General features: G+C 34.7%; 2 protein-coding genes across 11 annotated transcripts in view; one reads left to right on the top strand and one right to left on the bottom strand.

The window, feature by feature from the left end:
* Nucleotides 1–24,247, bottom strand: part of LOC111510402 (uncharacterized protein CG43867) — a 746,925-nt gene that overhangs the window by 288,224 nt on the left and 434,454 nt on the right. The gene's annotated exons all lie outside the window — the stretch shown is intronic.
* Nucleotides 5,024–18,193, top strand: LOC111510689 (probable cytochrome P450 6a23). Of its 2 annotated transcripts, none has more exons than XM_074169802.1 (4): nt 5,024–5,579; nt 11,965–12,666; nt 17,498–17,629; nt 17,912–18,193. In XM_074169802.1, the coding sequence occupies exons 1-4, from the start codon at nt 5,150–5,152 to the stop codon at nt 18,076–18,078; spliced, it is 1,431 nt and encodes a 476-aa protein (XP_074025903.1). In that variant the 5' UTR covers nt 5,024–5,149; the 3' UTR covers nt 18,079–18,193. The 2 variants fall into 2 exon arrangements, with proteins under 2 accessions (XP_074025903.1, XP_074025902.1); XM_074169801.1 differs by having other exon boundaries at nt 17,378–17,629.

Below are 24,247 nucleotides of genomic sequence, written 5' to 3'. Positions count from 1 at the left end.
AAAAAGGGTCATCTAATACGAATGGCGATGCACTTTTACGCATTGACCTACACACAAAAGAGTTAAAGACATTTTGGGAAGAACTTGACTTGCCCATTTGTTACTTTTGACAACTATAGTCTATTTCAAAAGAGTGTAGAGTATTAAAATCTCATTGAGTATTCAAAAGCGCTACAGGGTGATCCGTCAATAAATTCTGTCACTTCCCTAGTCCGCATTGCAAAATTATGTCGTTTCATAAAGAGCAGGTAGGTATCACCCTGTTTTAAGGGATTTGTCCATTGTTATCGACGGATAAATACTGAGCCAGAGGCGCGCTAGTGGGATAATTGCCAAAAGAATATGCATTCATAAAAATTATATTAAAGGAAATAAAAATTTAATACAGCAGAACAGTGTTATTAAAAAAATATAAAATGTAACAATAAAATATATACGAACCGAAATCGGGAAATACTCACAAACACACACGAACGAACTTTACGTATTGAAACACTTGTGGGGACTTTAAATCAATTTATTCACAAAAACGACAAGAACTTTACTGGATACGTTATTACAATTTGACACTTGAACAATACTAAAACTGTGAACTTCCCTTAACGTTTAACAACACTCTATTTATACCCTAATTGAATGTTCTAGAGATTACTAGGTACAATTTTCGAGAACCTTCCGAGAAAATAATTATTCAGACTACCCTTAATTCTAAACCCTAACCTAAGCAAAAGTGTCACTGTCACTGATACACTGGTCTCTGTCCAGATTGCTTATCCCGCTACAGTATATTTACAATTCAATTAAATTATTCTACATCAGTATAGTCTTCATCCGAAGAACTGTCATCATCCCCTGGTGTTATAATTATAGGGTCAACCACCTGATCGACCAAGTTGTCCAGTTCCCACATTTTATCTTCCTCTTTTAAAACATGCTGGATTGCTTTTTGCCAGTTTTCTGATGTGATTTCCATAATGGCTTGATCAAACAATACCTTGACATCTTTCATTTTAAATGTGGTATTGTGCCTTGCAACATATCCTTTAACTTGTGCCCATATAAGTTCTATAGGATTTAATTCGCAATGATATGGCGGTAGGCGCAGCACAGTTACTTTATACTTTTCTGCTACATCTTCTACGGCATATTTCATGAAGCGAGATTTATGTTGTTTTACTATGGCTAGTAGTTCCTTCTTTACTGAATTCGTCTCAAACTGAATACCTTTATTTGACAGCCAGTTAATAATTTCTTGCTTTCTCCAAGCTGAAGTTGGTACCTTCTCTAAGCGCCTTGAATGGTAGCTTGCATTATCCATAACCACGACCGAATCAGCTGAAAGAAATTTCAACATTTCCCCGAAGTAGTCTTCGAAGACATCCGAATTCATGTCCTCATGATAATCTCCCGTCCGGCACGACTCAAAGCTTAACAAACCTTCTTTTAAAAATCCGTCTTCGCTTCCAATGTGAGCAATTATAAGCCTCTTCCCTTTTCCCGAAGGCACTTTAATACCCGTCGAAAGGCCTTCTATGAAAGCTTGGCGAGAACTTGTTATATTTTTATCTTGCCACATTTTTTTGACTATATAACCTTCGTTTATCCACGTCTCATCAAGATAAAAAATTTTCTTTTGCTCTCTGCGGTACTGCTTTATAGTTGTCAAATATTTTCGTCTCCAGCAAACAATTTCATCACTTTCCAGTAATAGTGCCTTTCGATTGTGCTTTTCCCAGGCAAAATTCATACTTTTTAAAGTTTTCCATAAAAGTTTTCTGGATATCAAAGGAATATCGTTATCTTGGCTTATCTCGATAAATATTTTTTCAAGAGTGGGTATTTCCTTTTTAAAATAAAACGAATGAACTTTTCTTCGAATGTCACATTTGGTGTCTTCATCTAAGATTTTTATTGGTCTTCCTTATTTTCTCTTGCATGGACTTACCTGGCCTGATATCTTTCTTTCTCGCAATAATTTAAAAATCGTGGACTGCCCAATTCCAGTCATTCGGGCACATCGCTCAACACTTTCTTGCACAGACAAACTAGGGTGATCGTGTTTTATGCAATCATATACATTTAAAATTATAACTTTTTCGCAAACAGATAGCGGAGAATTTTTTACACTTCTTTTCTTTGGAGTAAATGTCCCCATTTTATAACTTTTTCACTATTTCTATATCACAATATCACTGTACGTTTAATTGGTGTAGTAACAATTACTATTATAACTCGAATGTTTAAGACACCATTACAATATATTTAAACCCTTTTTCTTAATTACCTGGGTTTAATAGGTATTGCATGATTGGTGGGCAGGGTCAAAAAGGGATTATTATAATGACATGGCACCTCGGAACTAAGTGTTAACCCTTTTTTGAGAAATCATGCTCAAGTATATGAACCCAAATTGCATATTAAATAAGTTTACAAGAACCACTAAAATTAATCTTAATCTTTTTTTAAGAAATTTTACTTACCTAAATACATGTAGGTACTTAGTTTTAGACCAAATTACTTCCCAAAAATGGCCTTTTATTATTATCTATGTCTGTAATTTTTAATTTACTTTAATTATTAAGTTTAATAATCCTAAGATTTGCCTACGCCCATGGACGACAACGAAATTCAGGCAAATTTTATGACACTTCATGATTTATTACTCTACACTCTTTTGAAATAGACTATAAAATATTATAAACACTAACTTAGATACCCCAGACTACCAACCATCTTTGGAAATCTTAGAAATAGGTAAACATTTTCAAGATAATATTTCTATGGTAGTTAATGATGACACAGAAACTACTCAAACTGTTGATAAACATGAATTAAACCCATTTCAAGAAATTGATAATGTTACCATACACACTAATACCGAGGAAAATCCAATTGTTGAAATACCCATTTCAGAATCCCCAGTAAATTGCGGTCAAAACCAAATTATTTTCCAATCTGTTCTCCATTCATCATCTAAACCAAAAATAACGATTTTATTTGAGAAGAAACAGAGAATGACTGTTCAGCTTTCTTTAAATAATTTTGAAAGAGACTCAATCGTTTTTGTAAGAGAATATATCACACCTTACATACCTTATTATCTCCACTTTGAAAATCCAGATAATTATGAATGAATTTGCGAAGTAATTAGACAAAATTTCAAATGGCCTTCATTAAAATTTAAAAGATATAAAATCAAACTTATCCATGTCAAAGAGAAAAAGGAAGTTATAATAATAATAATAATAATCTTAATTTCAAAAATATGTTGACTATTACAACTTGTACACGGACAACATAGAACAAAAAATAAAAAGACTACATATACTCATAAATATATACCTTTCTATAATTCGGTTTGGTCTAAATAGTCACTAACACTATATGATTCTTAATCTACTAAAAAATGTTTCATTTCTTTCTTAGATTTTTTTATGCTCATCAAATCTTTGATTAGATTTCGCAATTTATTATACAGCTGCATTGACATGCAATCAGGACTTTTTTCTGTTATGGGTAACCTATGTATAGGGAGCACGAAATCAATTCTTCTTGTTCCATAGGAATGTTGATTAATATTGTGAATCCTTTGCCTATTCTTTAATACAAACATTAGGCATTCATAAATATGAAGAGCATATATATCGTCATTATCCCCTTATTCTTGAATATCTCCACGACTGATTATACTTCAAATTACTCATCATTTCGATTGCTCTTTTCTGAATTACAAATATTTTATTTATATTACTATTGCTTCCCCAAAATATGATTCCATATCTAGCTACAGACTCGAAATTGGAACTGATCCAGACATATCACGAAGGTGAAAGTAATCACAGAGGTATTGACAAGACCGAACAAAAACTCAGAACCGTTTATCCCACACCTTTATTAACGAGTGTGAAATCTGTCAACGAAGTAAATAAAAAAGACATCCTATTAAAACAAACATGGATATAACCCCAACAGCCACCAAACCATTAGAAATTATTCTATTGACATTATTTTAGAAAATATATTGAACTTAGAGAAAATCATAAACATTGAATGTTTTATTCTGAACAATAGAATAACCTTCCTTCTTCATATTCCAATCACATATCCATACTTTTTCGATTACTATCACTCATATTAAATATTTCATTTTTACTAAGAACTCAGAATATTTCACAGTTAATCTCTGTGAGCTGCAACTCCTGAAAATGGAAGACACTACTATATGTAGACAAATCGATATTAGGATTACTAAGCCAATAGCTAGCCAACTGCAAGACTCTACCCAATGGACACGACATTCCCAAATAAAACGACAATCCATCTACAATGTTACGAACAAGAGGAATTTCAAAGAATAATTGGATCCTATTCAATCGATATCCCAGTAGGCTGCAAAATGAAGGCGAATCAAATCGAAATAATCAATGAAGAAAAAGTAATCAACAGCAATCAAATAATATTCATTCCCGAATTGAACCAAGATCGCAACCCTCCAAGAAGTGTAAATATGAGCTTACAATTAGACGATGTTGACCTGAAAGAACTCCAAAACCTGAAAAATCATCTAATTGATAACAATCCTGAAATAACATTCAATCAAGGCGGACTTTACCAATCACCAAGTATATGGACTTTAGTGATTTACATAACGATCATATTAATGATAGTTTACTTCTTGTACGAAAAAGATGTACTTCGATGTTACACCAATGAAAAGCCAAGCCAAGAAGAGAACCAACTGCAAGTAATAAATGAAGGAACCGATCTATCCACTGTTCATCTACCCCGCTGTGCGTGATAGTTGAATCTTTGGGGAGGAGAAGAATTATCTCACCACCTAGGACAATCCCGTTGATCTAGTAGTATCACCACCCTGTTCCAGATACTGACAAGATAGTTCTCACAGGAGCACACATCTTCGAAGCTTCGAATCCCAAGTCAGTCAGATTTCATTCCTCAAAGTAACAACACATATTATTTTATATATTTTGTATTTCTATAATTTCTGATTTTCAAGTTTTGTGCCGTTGATAGTTAATTAATGTCAAATATGCAACATCGGCAATAACGGGATTGAACGATATTTGAATTGACATATCACCCAGACAAAAGCACTTGATTCCAGTGCATTCATGATAGTTGCATAATAATGACGTTCTTGCTAACATTGACTTTTATTTTGGGCGCATTGATAGCTGGCGTCTATTTATTCATAAAACGGATCTATTCTTATTGGTACCGGAAAGGAGTGGAGTACATCGAACCCAACTTTTTTTATGGGAACATCAAAGAAATGGTCCACGGAAAAATTTCTACAGGAGATCTGTTCAAAAAGTTTTACGATGACCTGAAATCTAGAGGATTGAAATTCGGTGGATGTTACACCTTTTTCTCGCCAGTTTTGATTATAGTCGACCTCGATCTAACCAAGAACATCTTGCTGAAGGACTTCGACAATTTCGTAAACCGCGGAATGTATTACAACGAAAAGATGGATCCACTGTCAGCACATCTCTTCTCTTTGGAAGACGAGAGGTGGAAGAATTTGAGAGCCAAACTCACACCGACCTTCACATCAGGTACCTAACTACGATTTGATAAAATGAATATTTGAATTTGATTTTGAATGAAATATACCTATATTGTGGGTATAACAGATATTTTTTTGTTTTCATATGACGTTCTAATCTTCGTTCTAATCATCTTTGAGTTAATGAGAGAACCAAAAAGTACTCGTGAAGCCAATTATTTTTTATATTTGGTTACGAATACTGTGTGTATATGTGTATATCTTGTATATGATACGACAAAGGTAGTATTCCAAAGTATCAACAACGACCGGTCATATATCAATGAAGATGTTTGCCGCAGTGATAGACGAAACGTTTGATACAAGTTCCATTCGACCATGGCATACCGCCTGTATTTTGTTCTTGCTGATCAAATGGAATTCGTTCGTTAAAACCGAAGAACCAGAGGCGGAGTAGTGAGTTTGTGTATAAAAAATAATATGACATTTCAATTTTATACATTGAATGCAGAAATGTAAAAAATTTGGGAAATTCAAAGAATACGCAATTTCTTTGATCACGTTCTAGATCCTTTTTCGAATATATTTTTGAATTTAAGCAACCTTATCAATATACTAGATTCATATTCTACCCAAGACTCATTATTGAAACCTAACAAATATTTCAAATCGCTTTTTGAATGATAACGTTATTTTTAACGAATGCATATCTGAAGTAGAAAGCAATCAAGTACCTGATAAAATGCGATAAGGTTGCAAATTAAAAATCAATATCGATAACATGAAGAAAAAAGGACCGAACCGAGTCTAACCTTCGCAAAATATATTATTACTAACGAGCCGCCCCGGTTTCGCACGGATGCAATGCTGATTCTAAATATACTATAGAATGTCTATAAAGTATTGTTATTTTCCTCGCTAGAGAGCTCCGATAAACGCGTGCGATCGCTGCTAATCATAAAGTGCTACAGGGCGAAGCGCGGCCTTCGACACGCTGTTTATAGGCTCGCCGCCGGCACCCCGGCCGGTACCGCCGGAACCGCTATGTCACTACATTTTTAATCTGTGATATCTTCGAAACTTTCCATTCAAATTATATGCTGTATATGCCATATTGATCTAAATTGATGCACAATGTATTTAAGGTCCTCAATTGAATAAGGATTGATGCTGCGTATTGCTTAAAATCGCTTCTTAAATAAGCCATTATTTCTCGAGGATAAAAAATGGTTATTGTGGATTATCCATAAGAGATAGACATATATCTCGTAGGGTTTAGCATGCATTTGCAATGTAAGTACAAAAATATGTTTACGACATCACATTAGAAACCTCTGAAATTATCAGTGTTTCTCTACTATATTATGTATGGTTATATATAAAAACTCTCCTCATGAATCACTCTATCTGTTGAAAAAACCCGCATCAAAATATGTTGTGTAGTAAGGACAGAAAGCGGGAAGCGAGTGATTGAATTGAAAGAAGTATATTTTTGGCAGAGAAGTAGAAAGCCAAAAATTGTCTATGCTAAATATTACTATTATTTTTATATAAAGATTTCATCGTCTCAACCATGTACCTGTTTTCGATCCTCGTACTAGTCAACATATATTACAGGCTGAGTGATAGTGTAAGATAATGTTGTTGCAAGGTTCAGGTTCAATTTTATGAATCCAAAATGGGACTATGAAATACCACTGCTGACATTTTTCTCAGGAATTCATTTGAAAAAAATCAGATACGGACCACATTTTTTTTTGTAGGGCCGAATAAACAAATTATGGAAAATATGGTAGCATTTTTACTTTTTTGAGCCTGTAATATCGTTGAATTCAGAAAGCCGGACAATAAAAGGAAGTAGTTTTTACTAAGGCTGATATTTTTTGCTGTGGGTCAATATTATGTAGCTTGACAAAATGAGTTTTTACTCGGTGCTGCTGGTTTGATTCAAACAAAGTAGATAATTTGAAGTTATTGTACTGATACTCCATTTGTTATTGCCATTGATGAAATGGAGCCAATATATCCCAATAAAATTCAAACAAAATCAGTGGGTTAGTTGTTGTTTTTCCGTCGGTGATCTGCCACGCGTACCTACAAAGTCGTAGGTCTACTTGAGATGCAAGGTGTATTTCACCTGAACCTGGAGCATGTCATATATATATATATATATATATATATATATATATATATATATATATATATATATTTATATATATATATATATATATATATTTTCTTGTTTTCAGCTTTTCAACAAGTTGTTTTTCAATATCTTCACCCATTTCGTATATTCTTCTGTTAACAGTATTATTACTGAGTGGCAAAGCTTTCACATTTTTGTCATCATTTGCAAGAACCGTTTTAAGAAATGCTCTCAAATTTGATGTGGCATGAAGTAAACGTATACCGTATACTCAAAAATCAATATTTATTTAAATGTAAACATTTACTACACTACCACCGCAAAATAACATATTTTTTCCATTTGACGATTTTTTTTTAGAAAATTGTGCTTCTAAAATTATACACTGTGTATATTCATTAAATCAACGAGCTTTCACAACAGTTTCAACGGACACATTTCAAATTATCACCAACTGAATGCTGTCAAACACCACATAAGTTGCGATGGACCATTTAGGTGCGAACAACTGTGTTGTTTGTTTGAAGGTGGTTGACAATGTTTCGTGGTGCATTTCATCAGTTCGGACTTCCATTGTCTAATATAATATAAATTGATTTCAAAACCCTGAAAAAACAGTTAAAAAATTAACAAGATTAACCGAAAATAACAATTTTATTAAATGAAAAACTGAAATTACAAATAAATAACAAACAACAACCAAATAAATAAAAATTAGAATATTATTGAAAGCTGAGAAATAAAAATTGAAAATTATTATTAACAAAAAATGAAGAATAAAAATTAGAAGATTTCAAACCAAGTTATGTCACGACGTTATTCATTCATTATTGAACATGTTCTCATAAAATGTAATTTATGAATATATTTACATATTAACTGTTTTCCTAGAAATAATACTGTAATAATTTGCGCTTTCTTAATCTACCTACTTTGCCAGAATAAATTGCCATTCATCTCCCTAAGTTTTGACATTAAACGCCAAGATTATACCTGTTTCCTATTGTAAGGACTTGAGCTTTACGGACGACACTGCCGTCATATACACAGGATCTACGTGGAAACAACTCAAGTTATGTGTAGAAGAAGATTTTCTAGCAATCGAAAGTTGGTTTCGACAGAACAAATTCACAATTAACTTTGATAAAACGAATTACTTACCATTCACGTCATAGTCCAATATAATGCCAATTGATAGACACCTATGTTGGGACTTACACATAAAAGAAACTGTATGAAAGATGACAGGTACACTTTCTGAATTCCAATATCTCAGAAACTTCCTAGACATGAAACACTTGAAAACTCTATACCTATTCTGCACTTGTTCAGTCTCAATTGTACGGGATAATTGGATGAGGAGGAGGTGAATCTTGATACAATTCAAAAGTGGCTTTTAAAAATAATACTTCACAAAGGTCGAACACACTCAAGTGACAGTGTTTTCAGCGACACGCAGGTCCCTGACATGAGGCAATTATTCTGTATGAGTATTCTAAAAAATATTCAAAAAGGAAATATTCAGATAACCCTAGCTGAACACACCTACCTCACAAAAAACAGGGATAATTCTGTGATCACCCCTCGTTGTGAGAAAACGATTGTACAGTGAAATGCATGTTACTTGTGACCACGAATTTATCAGATAACACCCGATGTAATCAAATACAATCATAATAATAACAGTTTCAAGAAAAAAATGGATATTGCTCACCGAAAGATCATTTTTCTATGAACTGGTTGATCAGAATAATTTTAAAAAATGTATAAACAAAATTACCCCCCTATAAACTCCCCGTCCCCAGAAAAAAAAAAAAGAAAAAAGACACACAAGAAAAACACATTTTAATAACATAGCGGCTATTTTCAGAACCTTCCATGTAACATAATTATCTTACTTTGTTTACTATTGTTTTTATCATTCTGTACTATTTTATTGGTCATTTTATCACATACGAATTATATTTTGCGTTCAACCGTCAATTACCATTGTCGCTGAACTACTGTAAATATTAGCCTGATCGAAAGCACTATTTTATAATTCAGACTATTTTTAATAATTTTTCAGCATTGCTTTTATAATACTCCTTATGATGAATTTCAATTTATCTCATATGTATTAATTTTTTATTTTTATTATTCACTGGTATGGCTATATCACGTACAAGGAACACCCTTTCGGCGATGCTCCTTCTGTGTTGCCGTTGTTTATTTACTCCTTTTTATATATCTTTCGTATATTCTTATTAATCGTCAAATGGATTTTGCTTTGAAAAAAGTCTTTCATCGAGTTTATTGCGTAGAAATAGGAAGAACGACCATTTTTCGAAAAAAATGCTTTTTTAGGAAAAACTATTGAACCAAGCCATAGGGAGTACTCAATAAAATTTGTAGAGGTTTCATTGGCGTTCCTTATGGATCAATAATATACAGTATATTCCATTTAAAATAAAGGAGATTCTGCAAATTTTTATTTACAATATGTGGCAAGCGGTTTTTCATACCCTGTATATCACAGGTCGACTTCAGATATATCGTTTGAGAGAGTTACCACTGTTGAATATTTGACCAAAAAAATACAGTTGGACAACTTCATAATTTCAAATATTCTGAGTGACGAATATTGGAAAAAAAACCTGTCATGCTAGATATCTCGAAAACCGTCAATATTTTCGAAGTGAAGATATATATAAAGTATCTTTTATTTTCTATGTAGAAACCGAAAAAACAATAAAAAATATAGGTTGCTATTTGAAAAAACACAGTTGGGATCCGCCCAGAAAAAATTGAACACCCTGTGTGACCGCCAATATTTTTATTTTGTCGAGCTCGTACAATGAGGTAATATTATAGAAATTTAGATTCATATCTGTTTCCTAAATTGAGATATGGAACACCGCGCCACTGTTGCAGGACCCTGTATACACACTCAAACTTGTTTTCAATTAGTTTATCTGCAACTGTCATGTTATCTATTATTCGACAGAAAATTCACGACGTAGTTGTAAACTGATGATAAATTATGATGGTGAAATTTTTTTTTCAAACCAGTCAGAGCCGATCCATTTCAGGAATACACAGAAAATCTCTTTAAAAAAACAAAAGAATGGTTTGATAGCAACAAATTAATTCTTAACGAATCAAAAACCTACACAGTATTGTTTCGCTCAAGACAGTTGCAGTTGGAATGTCCACCGACAATTAAAATAGTTACAAAAGACAGAGAAATAACATCAAAATCAAAGTTTCTTGGTTTATATATCAATGAATTTCTGACCTGGTCAGAACATATAGAAGATCTATGTATGGAACTCAATAGGGTGCTTTATGCTATAAGATCTCTCAACAAATATCTCCACCCAAACTCAATGAAAATAATATATCATTCCAGCTTCGAATCGGTGGCAAAGTACGGAATTTTGTTTTGGGGATGTAGTCATGATGTTCAAAAAATTTTTGTAATACAAAAAAGAACCTTACGGGTTATGTTAAACATGGCCTACGTAGCATCATGTAGAGGGTGTTTTCGGAAGAATAATATAATGACAATTTTTGGCATATATATATATATATATATATATATATATATATATATATATATATATATATATATATATATATATATATATGAAACAAGAACGAGAAATATCATGTATCCATTACACAGACTCTCTATAACAGAAAGTAGTCCTCACTACAAGTGTATAAAATTTTTCAATAAATTGCCAGCTCGAATAAAATCAATCAATGGCATCAGCAAATTCAAGAAAGAAATTAAAAAAAATATTATAGAAAATGAACCATATAATACTGGTGAATATTTTAATTGTAATTTTCCCAGCTGATAGGCAACTCTATATGTCTTCAATATATGTTTATGAATATTTTTGCAACATATTTTATACCTACTTTATTATTTAATTTTTTTTAGATTTTATATATACAAATGTTTAATGTTTTTCTCTGTGACGCCTTTTCATTCTATGTCTTCATCACTGCTTCAGCTGTATTAGTCTGCATTTTTTGAAATAAAGTATATTATTATTATTAAACTAACTACCATTGCGTTCAAAATACACATTACTGAAAATCTGTATTTTGAAATACATATAAATAAATGGAAGAAATATTGAAATCATATATCGAAATAATACTTTCAAAAGGACCTTTACATGCAGAATTATCATAGCAAAATGATCATAATCAACATTCTTTGATGTATTATATTCGAATTTCGACAAAAAAAATGTATAACTTCTCAAGCTCATCATTCACTTCTATATTTCAGGAAAACTGAAGATGATGTTTCCAACTCTGGTAGCCTGTAGTTTTGGTATTGAAGATATCCTCAATGAATACTCGGTCATTCAAGATGCAGTGGACATCAAAGAAGTCTGTTCTAGATATGCAACTGACGCGATTGGTTCAGTTGCTTTTGGAATTGACTGCAACAGTCTGAAGAACCCAGACTCGAAGTTCAGGCAGTGGGAAAGACAGTTGTTCAAAGAGGGCGTAAGAGGAATACTCCAGGCAATCGCGTTATTGGCGCTTTCCAATAGGTTCTTGCATGCAATAAGTTACAAAATAATTTCCAAATCAACAGAGGATTTCTTGAGGAATATAGTTAGAGAAACGATGGAGTACAGGGAAAAAAATAATGTGTATCGAAAAGACTTCATGCATTTATTACTACAGTTGAAAAACAGGGGTGAAGTCACCGAAGATACAAGTATTATTAAAGAAGGGTCAAAGACCAAAGATTCAGATACTTTATCCTTCAACGAAATAGCAGCAGAATGCTTTGTCTTCTTTATCGCTGGGTATGAATCGTCTGCCACAAATATGACTTTCACTCTGCTTGAGCTCGCCCTCAACCAGGATATGCAGGACAACTTGAGAGGAGAAATCAACACGGTTCTAAAGAAACACGACATGCAATTTACGTATGATTCCATCATGGAGATGAAATACTTGGAAAAAGTTGTGGATGGTTAGTATGTTTCAGTTTATTAAATTAAGTTTCCTTTCAACTGTTTTAATTATTTGTTGAATGTTGAGCCAACATTATTGAAGGTGATAATGGAGCCATTGTCCATGCTTCTGACGGGTTACAAAAAAGGAACATATCTATTCGATTGTCTTGGATGTCGTGAACAATATTTTTCAAAAAGAAACAGTTTCGATATCATTTATAATTTGAAATTTCCAGAAATAAAAATTTGTGAAAAACTGACTGCGTTCGAAAATAGAGATGCCCATATTTCTACTTAAAACTTTAATGTTAATAATACAGATAATTCTAGGTTGAATAATGAATATCGAAATCATGTAAATTTTGCCTCTTGTAGAAATTTAAATGGGCAAAATAATTTTGTCAACAATGAAAACCTAGCAGGAGCCAATCTACCTCGTCAACAGCCGTTATCGTGCCTTCAGCCACATGCCCCAGCAGGGTACGCAAATTTTATATCAACAAGCGCAACAGATATTTTGCCAATTTTTGATACGAAAGAAATACATCCAGTTATGTTTATCAATAAACTAGAACAAGCTGTTGTAAATTTGAACGTACCTCCTGCACAAATTCCCTTTTGGTGTAATAATTTGTTTCAAAAACATAGCCAAATTTGGGCGGATGCTTTATTAGATTCGTTTGATGATTTTTCCGATTTAAAGAAAGCTTTTCTTGATCATTTTTAGGGTCCTTCACAACAAGTACAGTTGCGTATGCGTTTAGAAACAAGCCGCTATTGCCAGAAAAATGGGTCATACGTAGATTATTTTTTGTCACTGTTTTCTCAAGGGAAATATTTAAAACCACCCTATCCAGAGCAGATGCTTATTTCCGTGATTGGAAGACACTTTCCACCTCAGATAGCGACGGCTTTGATAGGTACGCAAACCTTACAGGACGCAATCGCAAACCTTACTCGTCCGCCTCAGCACTTTGAGCCACGCTATGAAAGAGACACCTTTCGGAAAGACTTTCCTCGAAAGTTTCGTAATATAAGTAATAACGGTATATTCCGGAATGACCCTCAGAAGCGAAATGTAAGCGTGTGCACACTTGAACCCCATAACTTAGACGTTATCGATTCGGAAAACTCATGAAAAGTCATCGATGCGGTCCGGCGGTGACTATTTTGGGACGGACCAAAGAAAAAGATGTGTGTAGTAATTCTTATTCAGTGGAAAACCTACTCAAAGAGAAATGTGATTTTCCACATGAAAAACTGAAATTCAGATCTCCATTAATTAAAATATGCATAGGTAATTTAGAATTTCCTGCTCTCGTCGACACGGGTAGCGGAGTTTGTTGTCTTTCATGGGAAACATACGAACAAATTTCTGCTACTCTTAAAGACTTGACTTTTTTCAACGTCAGTGGTATTCGTATCTCTGGAGCATTTAGAGCAAAGCAAAAAAGAGTTCTGAAACAAGTTTTTGTGCCGTTCGCACTGAATGACTTCCATTATCAATTTGAGTTTTTATTGGAATCGATTTGTTGAGAATTTGCCATGCAAAAATTGATTTAGAATGCGAGAAAATTTTTTCGCGATTAAATGATTCAGTTTTTGAAGTTGGCGAGCTGACATTAAGTCACGAATACGCTATGGAAACTTTGAGCCCTATTAGAATTTGCGCAGTCAATTCGTCGCAACCTGATACACGAATATCGAATACAGAGTATTCTCCGGATATTGAGTCACTGTTGGAAAAAATCGAATCAGGTTGTTATTTTTAAAACTATTTTGAAAAAACATGAACAGCTGTTTTCGGACAAACCTGGACTGACGTGTGAGTTCCAGCATACAATAAATTTAACAAACCCTAAGCCTTTCGATATCAAGCCGTACCCTATCCTAATCGCTCACAGAGCGGCCGTACAAGCGGAAATAGATAAAATGGAGGAGTGGAAATTAATTGAGAGGCGCTCTATCTCCTACGCGAGCCCGTTGATGACAACTGTTAAAAAAGACGGCACGGTGCGTTTGTGTTTAGATGCTCGTCACATGAACAGTGTGATGGAAAACGACTTAGAGATGCCTCGGAAAATAGAAGACATTTTGAAAAACATCAATAACGTCCAATTTTTGTCTAGATAGATTTAACCTGCGCATATTGGCAGGTACCTATGAAACCAGAGCATCGCCGCTATACGGGTTTCCGTTTCGGCACGAAAAGCTATGCTTTCAAAGTTTTGCCTTATGGTTTGAAAATAGCTGTAGCAAGTTTTACAAGGTGTATGGATAAAGTTTTGGGCCCATTTTTCAAGTCTTTCGTTCATGTATACCTGGACGATTTATTGGAACCATCCAGCTCTTTCGAAGAACATATTCGTCACTCAGATGCCCTTTTTTATCGACTTCTAGAAGCTGGTTTCACGGTCAAACTGAAAAAATGTTGTTTCTTCAAAAAAGAAATGAATTTTCTTGGGTATTTAATCAATGCAACCGGTATAAGGCCAGACCCGACAAGAGTCTAAGCCATCAAAGATTTTCCTAAACCCCAGAACGTAAAATAATTACAAGCTTTCTTGGGTCTTTGCAACTACGACCGTGCTTTTTGTGAGGATTTTTCCACGGTGTCGCGGCCGTATTATTTCATTCATTCGTAATTCATTCGGATCATAAAGCGCTTTCCTATTTGAACTGTCGCCTCTTATCGCCGCGCATCACGCGTTGGGTACTTGCACTGCAAGAATTTTTATTTGTAGCCAAGTATATTCCTGGAAAGGAAAACTTTTTACCTGATGTCTTGTCTCGGCACCCCCACTTAGGCCACCTTCGCCTCAAGATGGATGTTTCCGAGTACTGGCCATGTGTAAGGCCTCTAAAAAATTCGATCTTTTGATGAAGGACATGAGTGAAGCCCAACGTAATGATTCCCTGTTGTCTGCTAAGCTGGAGGCGATCCAAAAGAACTCTCCGGGCCGTTTCTTTCTTCGAGAGGGACTGTTATGTATCCAGAATCAGGAAAGTAATTTGTTATGCCTTCCCTTGGCCAAGCTAACTGACTTCGTCAATTATTATCACGAATATTATGGTCATTTTGGAGTTTACAAAACTTGGTGCTCTTTGAAAGCAGACGTTTGGTTACCCAACCTTCATGCTCACGTTAAACGTGTTAGAGGTGATATTTTCGGAAAAGCCAAATGACCCTATTTCGGTGGACCTTTTCGGTCCTCTCCCAAAATCCAGAGGTGGTGTGACTTTCGTCTTTGTTATTGTAGACGTATTCTCTAAGCTGGTGACTCTTTATTGCTTGAAACGGGCTACAACAGCAAGCATGTTGAATCGGCTAACCAAGCACTATTTTGTACAGGTGGGTAAACCGTCGCGAATTTTGAGTGACCAAGGAACACAAATGACTTCGCAAAGATGGAAGAACACTTTACCGGACCATGGTTTGAAAGTAATTTATTCGTCCGTACGGCGCCCCCCGGATAACCCTGTGGAAAGGACTATGCGAGAATTGGGAAGAATCTTAAGAACTTATTGTCACCGTTAGCATTCTCGATGGGCGTTCGAGATCCATAATGTGATTAGGTTTTTGAATAACGTGACACATGAAACGACTGGATTTCCTCCCGTGGAACTTCACTTCGGGACTCGAGCTATTTCTCCACTCGGAGAATTTTTGACAGGTGAACAGATACCTTGTAACTCTCATGTTGAATTATTCTTTGCCAGGGAAAATTTGCAGAAACGGGCAGAGAGACGTGCAGCTCGTTTCCCTTCGAGGCCTTATCAGCCGTTCACACAAGGTGAATTGGTGCTTCTTAAGTCTAACCCAACTTCGTCGGCGGTCCTTCAGGAGACCAAAAAGCTAATGTTGCTATTCAAGGGACCCTATAAAATTGAGAAAGTTTTGAGTTCTAAGACATACGTACTAGCCCATTGCGACTCTGAGGTGGAAAGAGGCACATTCCATATTTGTCACTTAAAAAAATTAATTCTCCCTGTGTCCTCGAACACCGTTTCGAAAAACGACCGTCTTGGACTTTTGAATGGAGAGCAGATGTGACAATATGCCTTGGGTACCGGTACCTTTGGTTGAGGCACAGCTCTGCTGGCCTTATCGAGGTAGTCGTTCATAGCGCAGCTGCGAGAGAGTAGCATTCGTGGGTATTTGGGAGACATTTCTGGTATTTGAAGTTGCTGGTAAACTCAATGTGACACCCGTGCTTTCTGGTGATAACAAACGTAGATATTTGCTACTCGTTACCTGCAGGTATGTAATAGATCATTATCAATAGTTTGGCTGCTTGTTTGGCGGCTGGGTACTGCTAGATATGCTAAATTTGTATCTCCTTCCGGGGTTGTCTCTTTTTGATGTACCTACACACTCTAAAATAAATTGTGAAAACGTTTCCTCCGTTGGTTTTTGTTGCTGACTACGTCCCAGCCGAACCTATTTGCTTCCCCCCTGAGCCCCCTAGAGTCTATTCTGTTACAATATTTATCTTTCAGTCGGATGCATTTGATAAAAAATAAGTTTACTAGGGTAATAGCTTTGTCTTCATTTACCTTTGTTTCACTTTTTTCTTCAAGAAATATCGTTAAGTAGATTTTAGAAATTTGAAGTTAATATGCTTGAAGAATTTTTTGGCCAATACAACTCTGAACTAGTCACCAACTATGGCTTGATGACTTACTTCATTATTGCCCAAATTTTATTATCACACATCTGTTTTTTAGAGACTCTTCGCAAATATTCAGCGGGTACGATCATCACCAGAATTTGCAATAAACCGTATACCATTCCTGGAACCAAAGTAGTAATAGAAAAAGGAACTGCAGTGTATGTTCCCGTTTCAGGTATCCATCATGATCCAGAATACTATCCCGATCCAGATAAGTTTGACCCAGAAAGATTTAATAAAGAAAACACAGCAGCAAGACATCCCTTTGCTTATATGCCTTTCGGGGAAGGACCTAGAATGTGCATAGGTTAGTACTCGAAGTGACTAATAAAAAGTATTTTTGAATGTATTCGTGCATGTCAATTTGAAATATGTTCTAGACTAGTCTTGAAGATATTTCAATGAAATTGTTTAACTAAGATAACTGATTTACTCCCAAACGTCGTTTATTATTTTTTTCTCTGTAATCATTACTGGCATTTCAGTAATTAGTGTCATTAATTCAGTGATGCACTTATTTCGTCCAAGTTAACGAAGATCAATTTTTTTAATCCTTTCTTTATTATGTAATTTTCATTGAATATTTCAGGGGCCAGATATGGACTTCTGCAAAGTAAAGTTGGAATTATTGCTATCATCAAAAATTTTGAAGTTACTCTGAATGAAAAAACCAAAACTCCAATAAGGTACGCCAAAACCGGTATAATACCACGAATTGAGGGAGGAGTTTGGCTCAACGTAACCAAAATTCAGTAAAGTCTATAAAAATTGAAATAAAATTGGTTACCTTACTGGTGAGAAGTTCCATGGACCTATTCAGAAGAAACTGTTTTATGTGAATTATTAAATCATAAAGTTTCTTATTTTGAAATCGTATTTTTTTAACCGAAACCAAACTGGTATCAGCGGCAAACATATTTGTAGCTTTCATTTTGTTCTTCTCCACAGTTACAACGCTCATATAACTACCAATTGCTCGTACCACTTTTGAAAAGCGGACCTTTCTGAATATTGACTGTTTCATATTTATCTGTTTCTAATTACATACCGATTTCATACGTTCTCTTCCATCGCCATGAAAAACTGGTGAAGATTCTTTTAAAATCAAAATGATTCTGACTGACAACTGCTAAGAAAATGAATGTGTTGATAAGAAATTGGAAATATACTCTCTTCTTTCAAAGTACCTGCATAGTATAATTTGATAAATGCATGTGGAAAATCAACTACTGCTTCGATAGACATTGAATTATGTCTGATCATGGAAGTAGAAACCAAGGAAATGTGCATAAGTAAGCTCATCAAGTAACACCACTTGTACTCAAATCAAGTTTAAATACAAATATAGAATTAAACAAGTTAACAACAACAGGCATCTAGATGCCTATGAGAGTGTAGAAATAAGAAAACATAATAATATTATGAATAACAATGGTGGACTATTACCTAACAGTATACTCCATAGCTTGTTTAAATAATATTTTAATTATTGGATTTACCTTACTATTAAGGACACATTGTAAAATTAATTTAAGACTAGTGTAAGTAATATTATGAAATTAATATTATATAGCTTGTTAAAATAATATTTTAATTATTAGATTTACCTGACTATTACATAAAGATACATAAGATGATCACTTGGTGATCGAAACACGTGTCGAGGTGGTAAAATAACGGTTTGGTGTTGAGAAAAAACTCCAGCAATATTCATTACCACAGTAATGGTTCCAAAGAGTCAACATGATAATATTATGAATAACGATGATGGGCCAATAACTTATAGTTTACTTTATAGCTTGTTGAAATAATATTTTTAGTTAGATTTACCTGTGCAATTTACCAGGCAACCATGAAATTAATATCAAGGCAATTAAGACGCAGGTACCTACGGTATAAATAAGGACAACTTTGTATGTAGATTTAGTTTAATCTTCCTCTTCAAGAATATCACTTGGTGACTGAAACACGTGCCGAGGTGTTGAAAATAACGATTTGGTGCTTCGAATTATTCTACCAAAAGTATACCATACTTCAGTCGTCACTCGGCGCTTTGGTTTCTACTTTTATGTTTCCGACACACATTTATGCAAAATTCCTCTCAGAGTAAGGCAGGCATTTGACAGATTCTACTGAGTGGGAATGTTGGGTGAGGTGAAAATTTTGATCAATTCATTTTCTCAACATTTTCTTCTAAATATAAAATGAATGACTGATCTTATGTTTCCGGTGATATGATGGCATAGAAATGAAAAAGGCTAGTCTTGTTTAAGTGGATATACAGTGTATGTCACATCTGACTTACATTAGATATCAGTGCATTCGGCTTCTATGAAATATTTTTCAACATACAAGGTACCTAGTAGGAGTGAGACGTATTAATGTGAGGGTTCCTTAAATGGAATGTGATATATTGCTTTCCATATTAGATTTTCGTCAGAAAAATACTGTCGTATTGGATGGGTATATACCAATTACTTTAGAAGTTATGCCAAAAATAACGGCAGAGAGTTGATATGTCCAATCATCACTATTTTCAATCAAAACTCATTTGAAGAATCCGTGAAGGGACTAAAAAAATCTGTGAAAATCTATTTCGACGTTAAACAGCTGCCGCCTCCTACGACAACTCTCAAAACTAGAAACTTGCGCAAGGGCATCATCCTGCAGAATTCAAAAACCACTAGTTCTGACAGTTAGCAGGATTTTACTAACATCAATCCAGAGGGAAATAGCATGGTAACTGTAGTGGCCAAGAGGCCCACTAGCAACTTCAAAATCGATTTCTGCAACATCAGAGGACTCAACTCAAATATGAACTCTGTGCACCAACACACCTCCTGATTCAGGCGTAACGAAAATCTATTTTTATCAGAAGCGATTCAAGTGGTTCAAGATGATATCTGACAAGATCACCAAGTTCATATGTTGCGTTTATTAACCACCTAGCGATACACAATATAGGGAACTATGTCTATCTCATTGCCGAAATTTCCATATTTGGTGACTTCTATGTCCACAATATAGAATGGCTGAAATGTTCAAATATCAACGACGAACAAGTTCGCAAAGCTGAGGCTTTTGCAATAAGCAGCGGACTTACTCAGATTATATAAATGAGCCAACCCGGATCCTTGACCGTGATAGAAAATATGATAGTCTCCTGGATCTATACCTAACAACAAATCCAGAAATTTGCACAGTCACCGTAAGGTCTTCATTGGGATCTTCTGACCACAAACTCATTTCAGTGTTGAGTGAATTACCGATAAATGTTGGGGAACAATCTAAGCCGCGTAAAGTTTGGCATTACAGATCACGTGAATGGAAGGATTTTCAAGCCCATTTCCAAAATTTCCCCTGGCTAGATGTTTGTTTCAGTTCTAAAGATCCATCAACTTATGCTTCTGAAGTCACGGAAGTCATTCATTCATTCTATCATCGATGGATGCAAATATTCCTTTTTTAATGAAACCACCTTCCAACGGCAAAACTTGGTTTATCAAAAATTGCGAGCAAGCTGTTGCCTCCAAAATGCTCGCCTACCGGCAGTGACGTAAAATTCACAGTGCCGAAAACAGAACCAGGTTTCTTAATGCTCGCAACAGCTGCAAACTTAGGATGAATGAAAGAAAAGAAATTCACAATCAGAGAATTAAGGATGAACTGCTTGCCAATCTCAACGGATCTAGATATATCTGATCGGTAGTTAAAGCTGTTAATCAGAACTTTACAAAATCCACAATTCCACCACTAACACAGGCGGATAGTTCAATTGCAACAACAGCCATGAAACAAGCAATTCTACTAGCTGAACAATTTGTGTCCTACTACACAGTCGATTTTCTGGGAAACTCCATTTTAATTTAAACTTGTTGTTGTGCGTTTTGACTGTTATTGTTATAGGCACGGCAGCTCTGGTGTTAGGGAGCGAGTCATGGGTTCATTAAATGTGGGTGCTCTTCGACAGGGCGCCAGTCTATTTACAGACAAAAACAGAGAAATAACAAAAATGATTGAAAGACCTGTACGGTTATATAATGAGGTATCAACAATAAAAATGTATGTACAATACCACTACTTCCCTTAAGGGATATTTCAATGATTTACCTTCTATTGATTTGTACTTTTCATTTGAAAACTTCCTAAGTTATTTTACATCCCCCTTATATTGGCCAATACATGAGTTCACATGTTAATTTCTTTCAATATCATATTGCTGATGATTATATATTTAAAATTTAAATGTTGAGTGGTAAGTATTATCTTCTCTCAATATAAATAGTTCTTTGGATCCTGGAGTTATAATTAATGGATAGATCTAACCTTTTCTCCAAAGCTAACGTCCAGAATTATAAGTCCTGATGTTAAAGCTTGTTGCTTTATTGGGAATCCTTGAATCCTCTTGACTGGGCTGACAATGAACCAGCAGGAATACTGAGTAACTGGTCTCTAAATGTAACCATCTACATTGATAGTGAACCAAAATCCCATCTACATTGATAGCAAACCAAAATTCCATCTACACCTCATGGGCCTAACAAAATGGTAAATGGCGTACCCTCCTCACAAATCAGGGAAGAAATTTAGGTATCTCAAACCTTAAATTATCTCTAAAAAAGCCAACCGATCTGCAAGTGTAACTGTTAGAAAAGTGAAATATCAATCGCCAAAACTTAACTTCCAAAAAAAAGGCCTTTTATATAGATATTATTCAGAAATCAAATCAGGAATTGCCACACAGCCTTCCTCGTGAAATCTCACCTCGGAAAAAAAACACCTTTTTCCTGTCTGACCAGACTTATTAATTTACTATTAAGAAAAAACAATTGAAATCGAAATTTGCTTTTAGCGCATCTCGGAAATCGAATGAAGATCATGACCTGTCATATGACAGTCAGGGCAGCCACCTGTTGAATTGTGTCTATCCTAACCAACTGATGGTAATTACGTTTGAAATGACTAATTGTGACATGCAATGAAGAATTTATATGAGGAAAATATCTCAATAATACTCTTCTTAGGAAATATATTAAACTCTAATTGTTTATCATAACAAAGCGTCATGAGATTAGATGTTAGTAACAACAAAGGGTACCTGGGTATAATGGTAACATTCTGTTGGACGGATTCTAACTTCGATTCATCTAACATCAAAAGGTAAATAAAGGCATCTAACCTTCAACAATGTTTATGAATGAAATGTAAAGTGGAATTCGAAGCTTAGGAATTATGCAAAGACAATTATAATGTACCTACCTGATGAATTATAGACAAGACACATAATTGAGGATGTTTGTTATGCTAAAAACTTGACAGAAACCAGAAATGCACAACTCATCTCAATATATAATGTTATGAATGCTGCATAGGTTTTTTTTTTATTTGAAGTTTCAAATTGTTACAATTCAGGTATCATTCAGAATGTTTACTTGTTATTTTGAAAATTCATTTTTAACGTTATAAAGGCATAACCTACTATTTCCACAAAACAATCTACAAATTACTTTTCGACAGCGTCTAGTTAGGCGAATTTTGAAAAAGCTCAAGGCGTCTGGCCCTGATGAAGTGCCTGTCACCGTAATTGAAAAGTGCGCAAATGAACTTGCACCAGTATTTTACAGATTTTTTAGCCTGTCTTTCCTTCTTGTTGGAAAATTGCTCGCGTTCAGCCTATTCCAGAAAAGGGCAAAACAACTCTTCCAAATAAATATAAACCAGTTACTTTGGTATGAGTAGTATCAGAAATCATGGAGAAAGCCATAAACCAACATAACCTCAAATATTTAGAAGGCTTCAACATCTTGAGCGATCATCATTATGGGTTTCGAAAACAAAGATCAACAGGCGACCCATCTTTGGAATAACGCAATCGAGAAACATAGAGAGTCAAGAGCTGTTGTGCCTGATATTTCTAAGGCCTTTGACCATGTGTGGCATGGGGGTTTGCTGGACAAACTTCGATGCTATGGCTTGTCGGATTATTTTTGTGTATGGCTTTCCAGCTTCCTGACAGAACGTTACCTGCAAGTGGCTGTCGATGGATATCTGAAAATACCACTTTCTGCTTTGATAAGTTTGTTGGGAGTTAAAATGGATACCAATACGTCTCAGCACAATCATGTCGCTGGAATTGCAAAGGCTGCTTTTCAAAGCTTGGAACACTGTTCCGAACCGAAAAACTGTACACACCTCAGCAACTTTTGATGCTTTTTAAAGCTCAGATCAGACCTTTTTTTTGGAGTATTGTTCCCATGTATGGAGCTCCGCCCCCAAACATTCCCTGAAGCTGCTGAATTACATCCAGGAAAGAGCCATCCGCCTGATTGGAGACGCGAACATCACTTGCAACCTTAATAGTTTAAAACATCGGAAAAAGTTCGGAGATTTAAATCTCTCAATGAGAAAACAATTTTATATTTTGAAAAAAATTATTCAATGCTTCATTTATTTTATATTTTTAATATTTTTGATTGTTCATAAATGAAAAATGATAATCTTTCCAGCTGAAATCTTTTGAAGAACCTCGAATGAGTATTTTCAAGGAGAAAAAAAATCCTGGCTTTGAATTCCCTCGAATTTGGGAAGGATTCTAAATTGAAGAAAGTAAGATTAGAAGAAAATTATTTTTTTTACTGAAAGGTTATTACTTATTCAACTACCCACTCAGCCCCAATTTTTTTCATTTCTTACGCACAGGTATTTCGACCTATGTGATCGTTTTCATCGATATTCATTTTTAGGTATTTTCACAATACGAAAAAAATATAAATTATAATGGAGAACTTTGAACAAGTGTAGAAAAGCCAAACCCATAAAAGTTCGATTTTAACATTTATTTCCCCCTCAATAAATAACTATAGTTCAACTATGTAATCGTTATATGATTAGTAGTTATATTGAAAATTCAATTATATTGAAGTTA

This window comes from Leptinotarsa decemlineata, unplaced genomic scaffold (genome assembly GCF_025532065.1).
Source record: "Leptinotarsa decemlineata unplaced genomic scaffold, Ldec_3_MD MMD2_P_RNA_scaffold_6, whole genome shotgun sequence".
In the NCBI taxonomy this organism is placed as follows: domain Eukaryota; kingdom Metazoa; phylum Arthropoda; class Insecta; order Coleoptera; family Chrysomelidae; genus Leptinotarsa; species Leptinotarsa decemlineata.
Note: the sequence above shows the minus strand (reverse complement) of the source record. Positions and strands in the feature narration are given on the sequence as shown.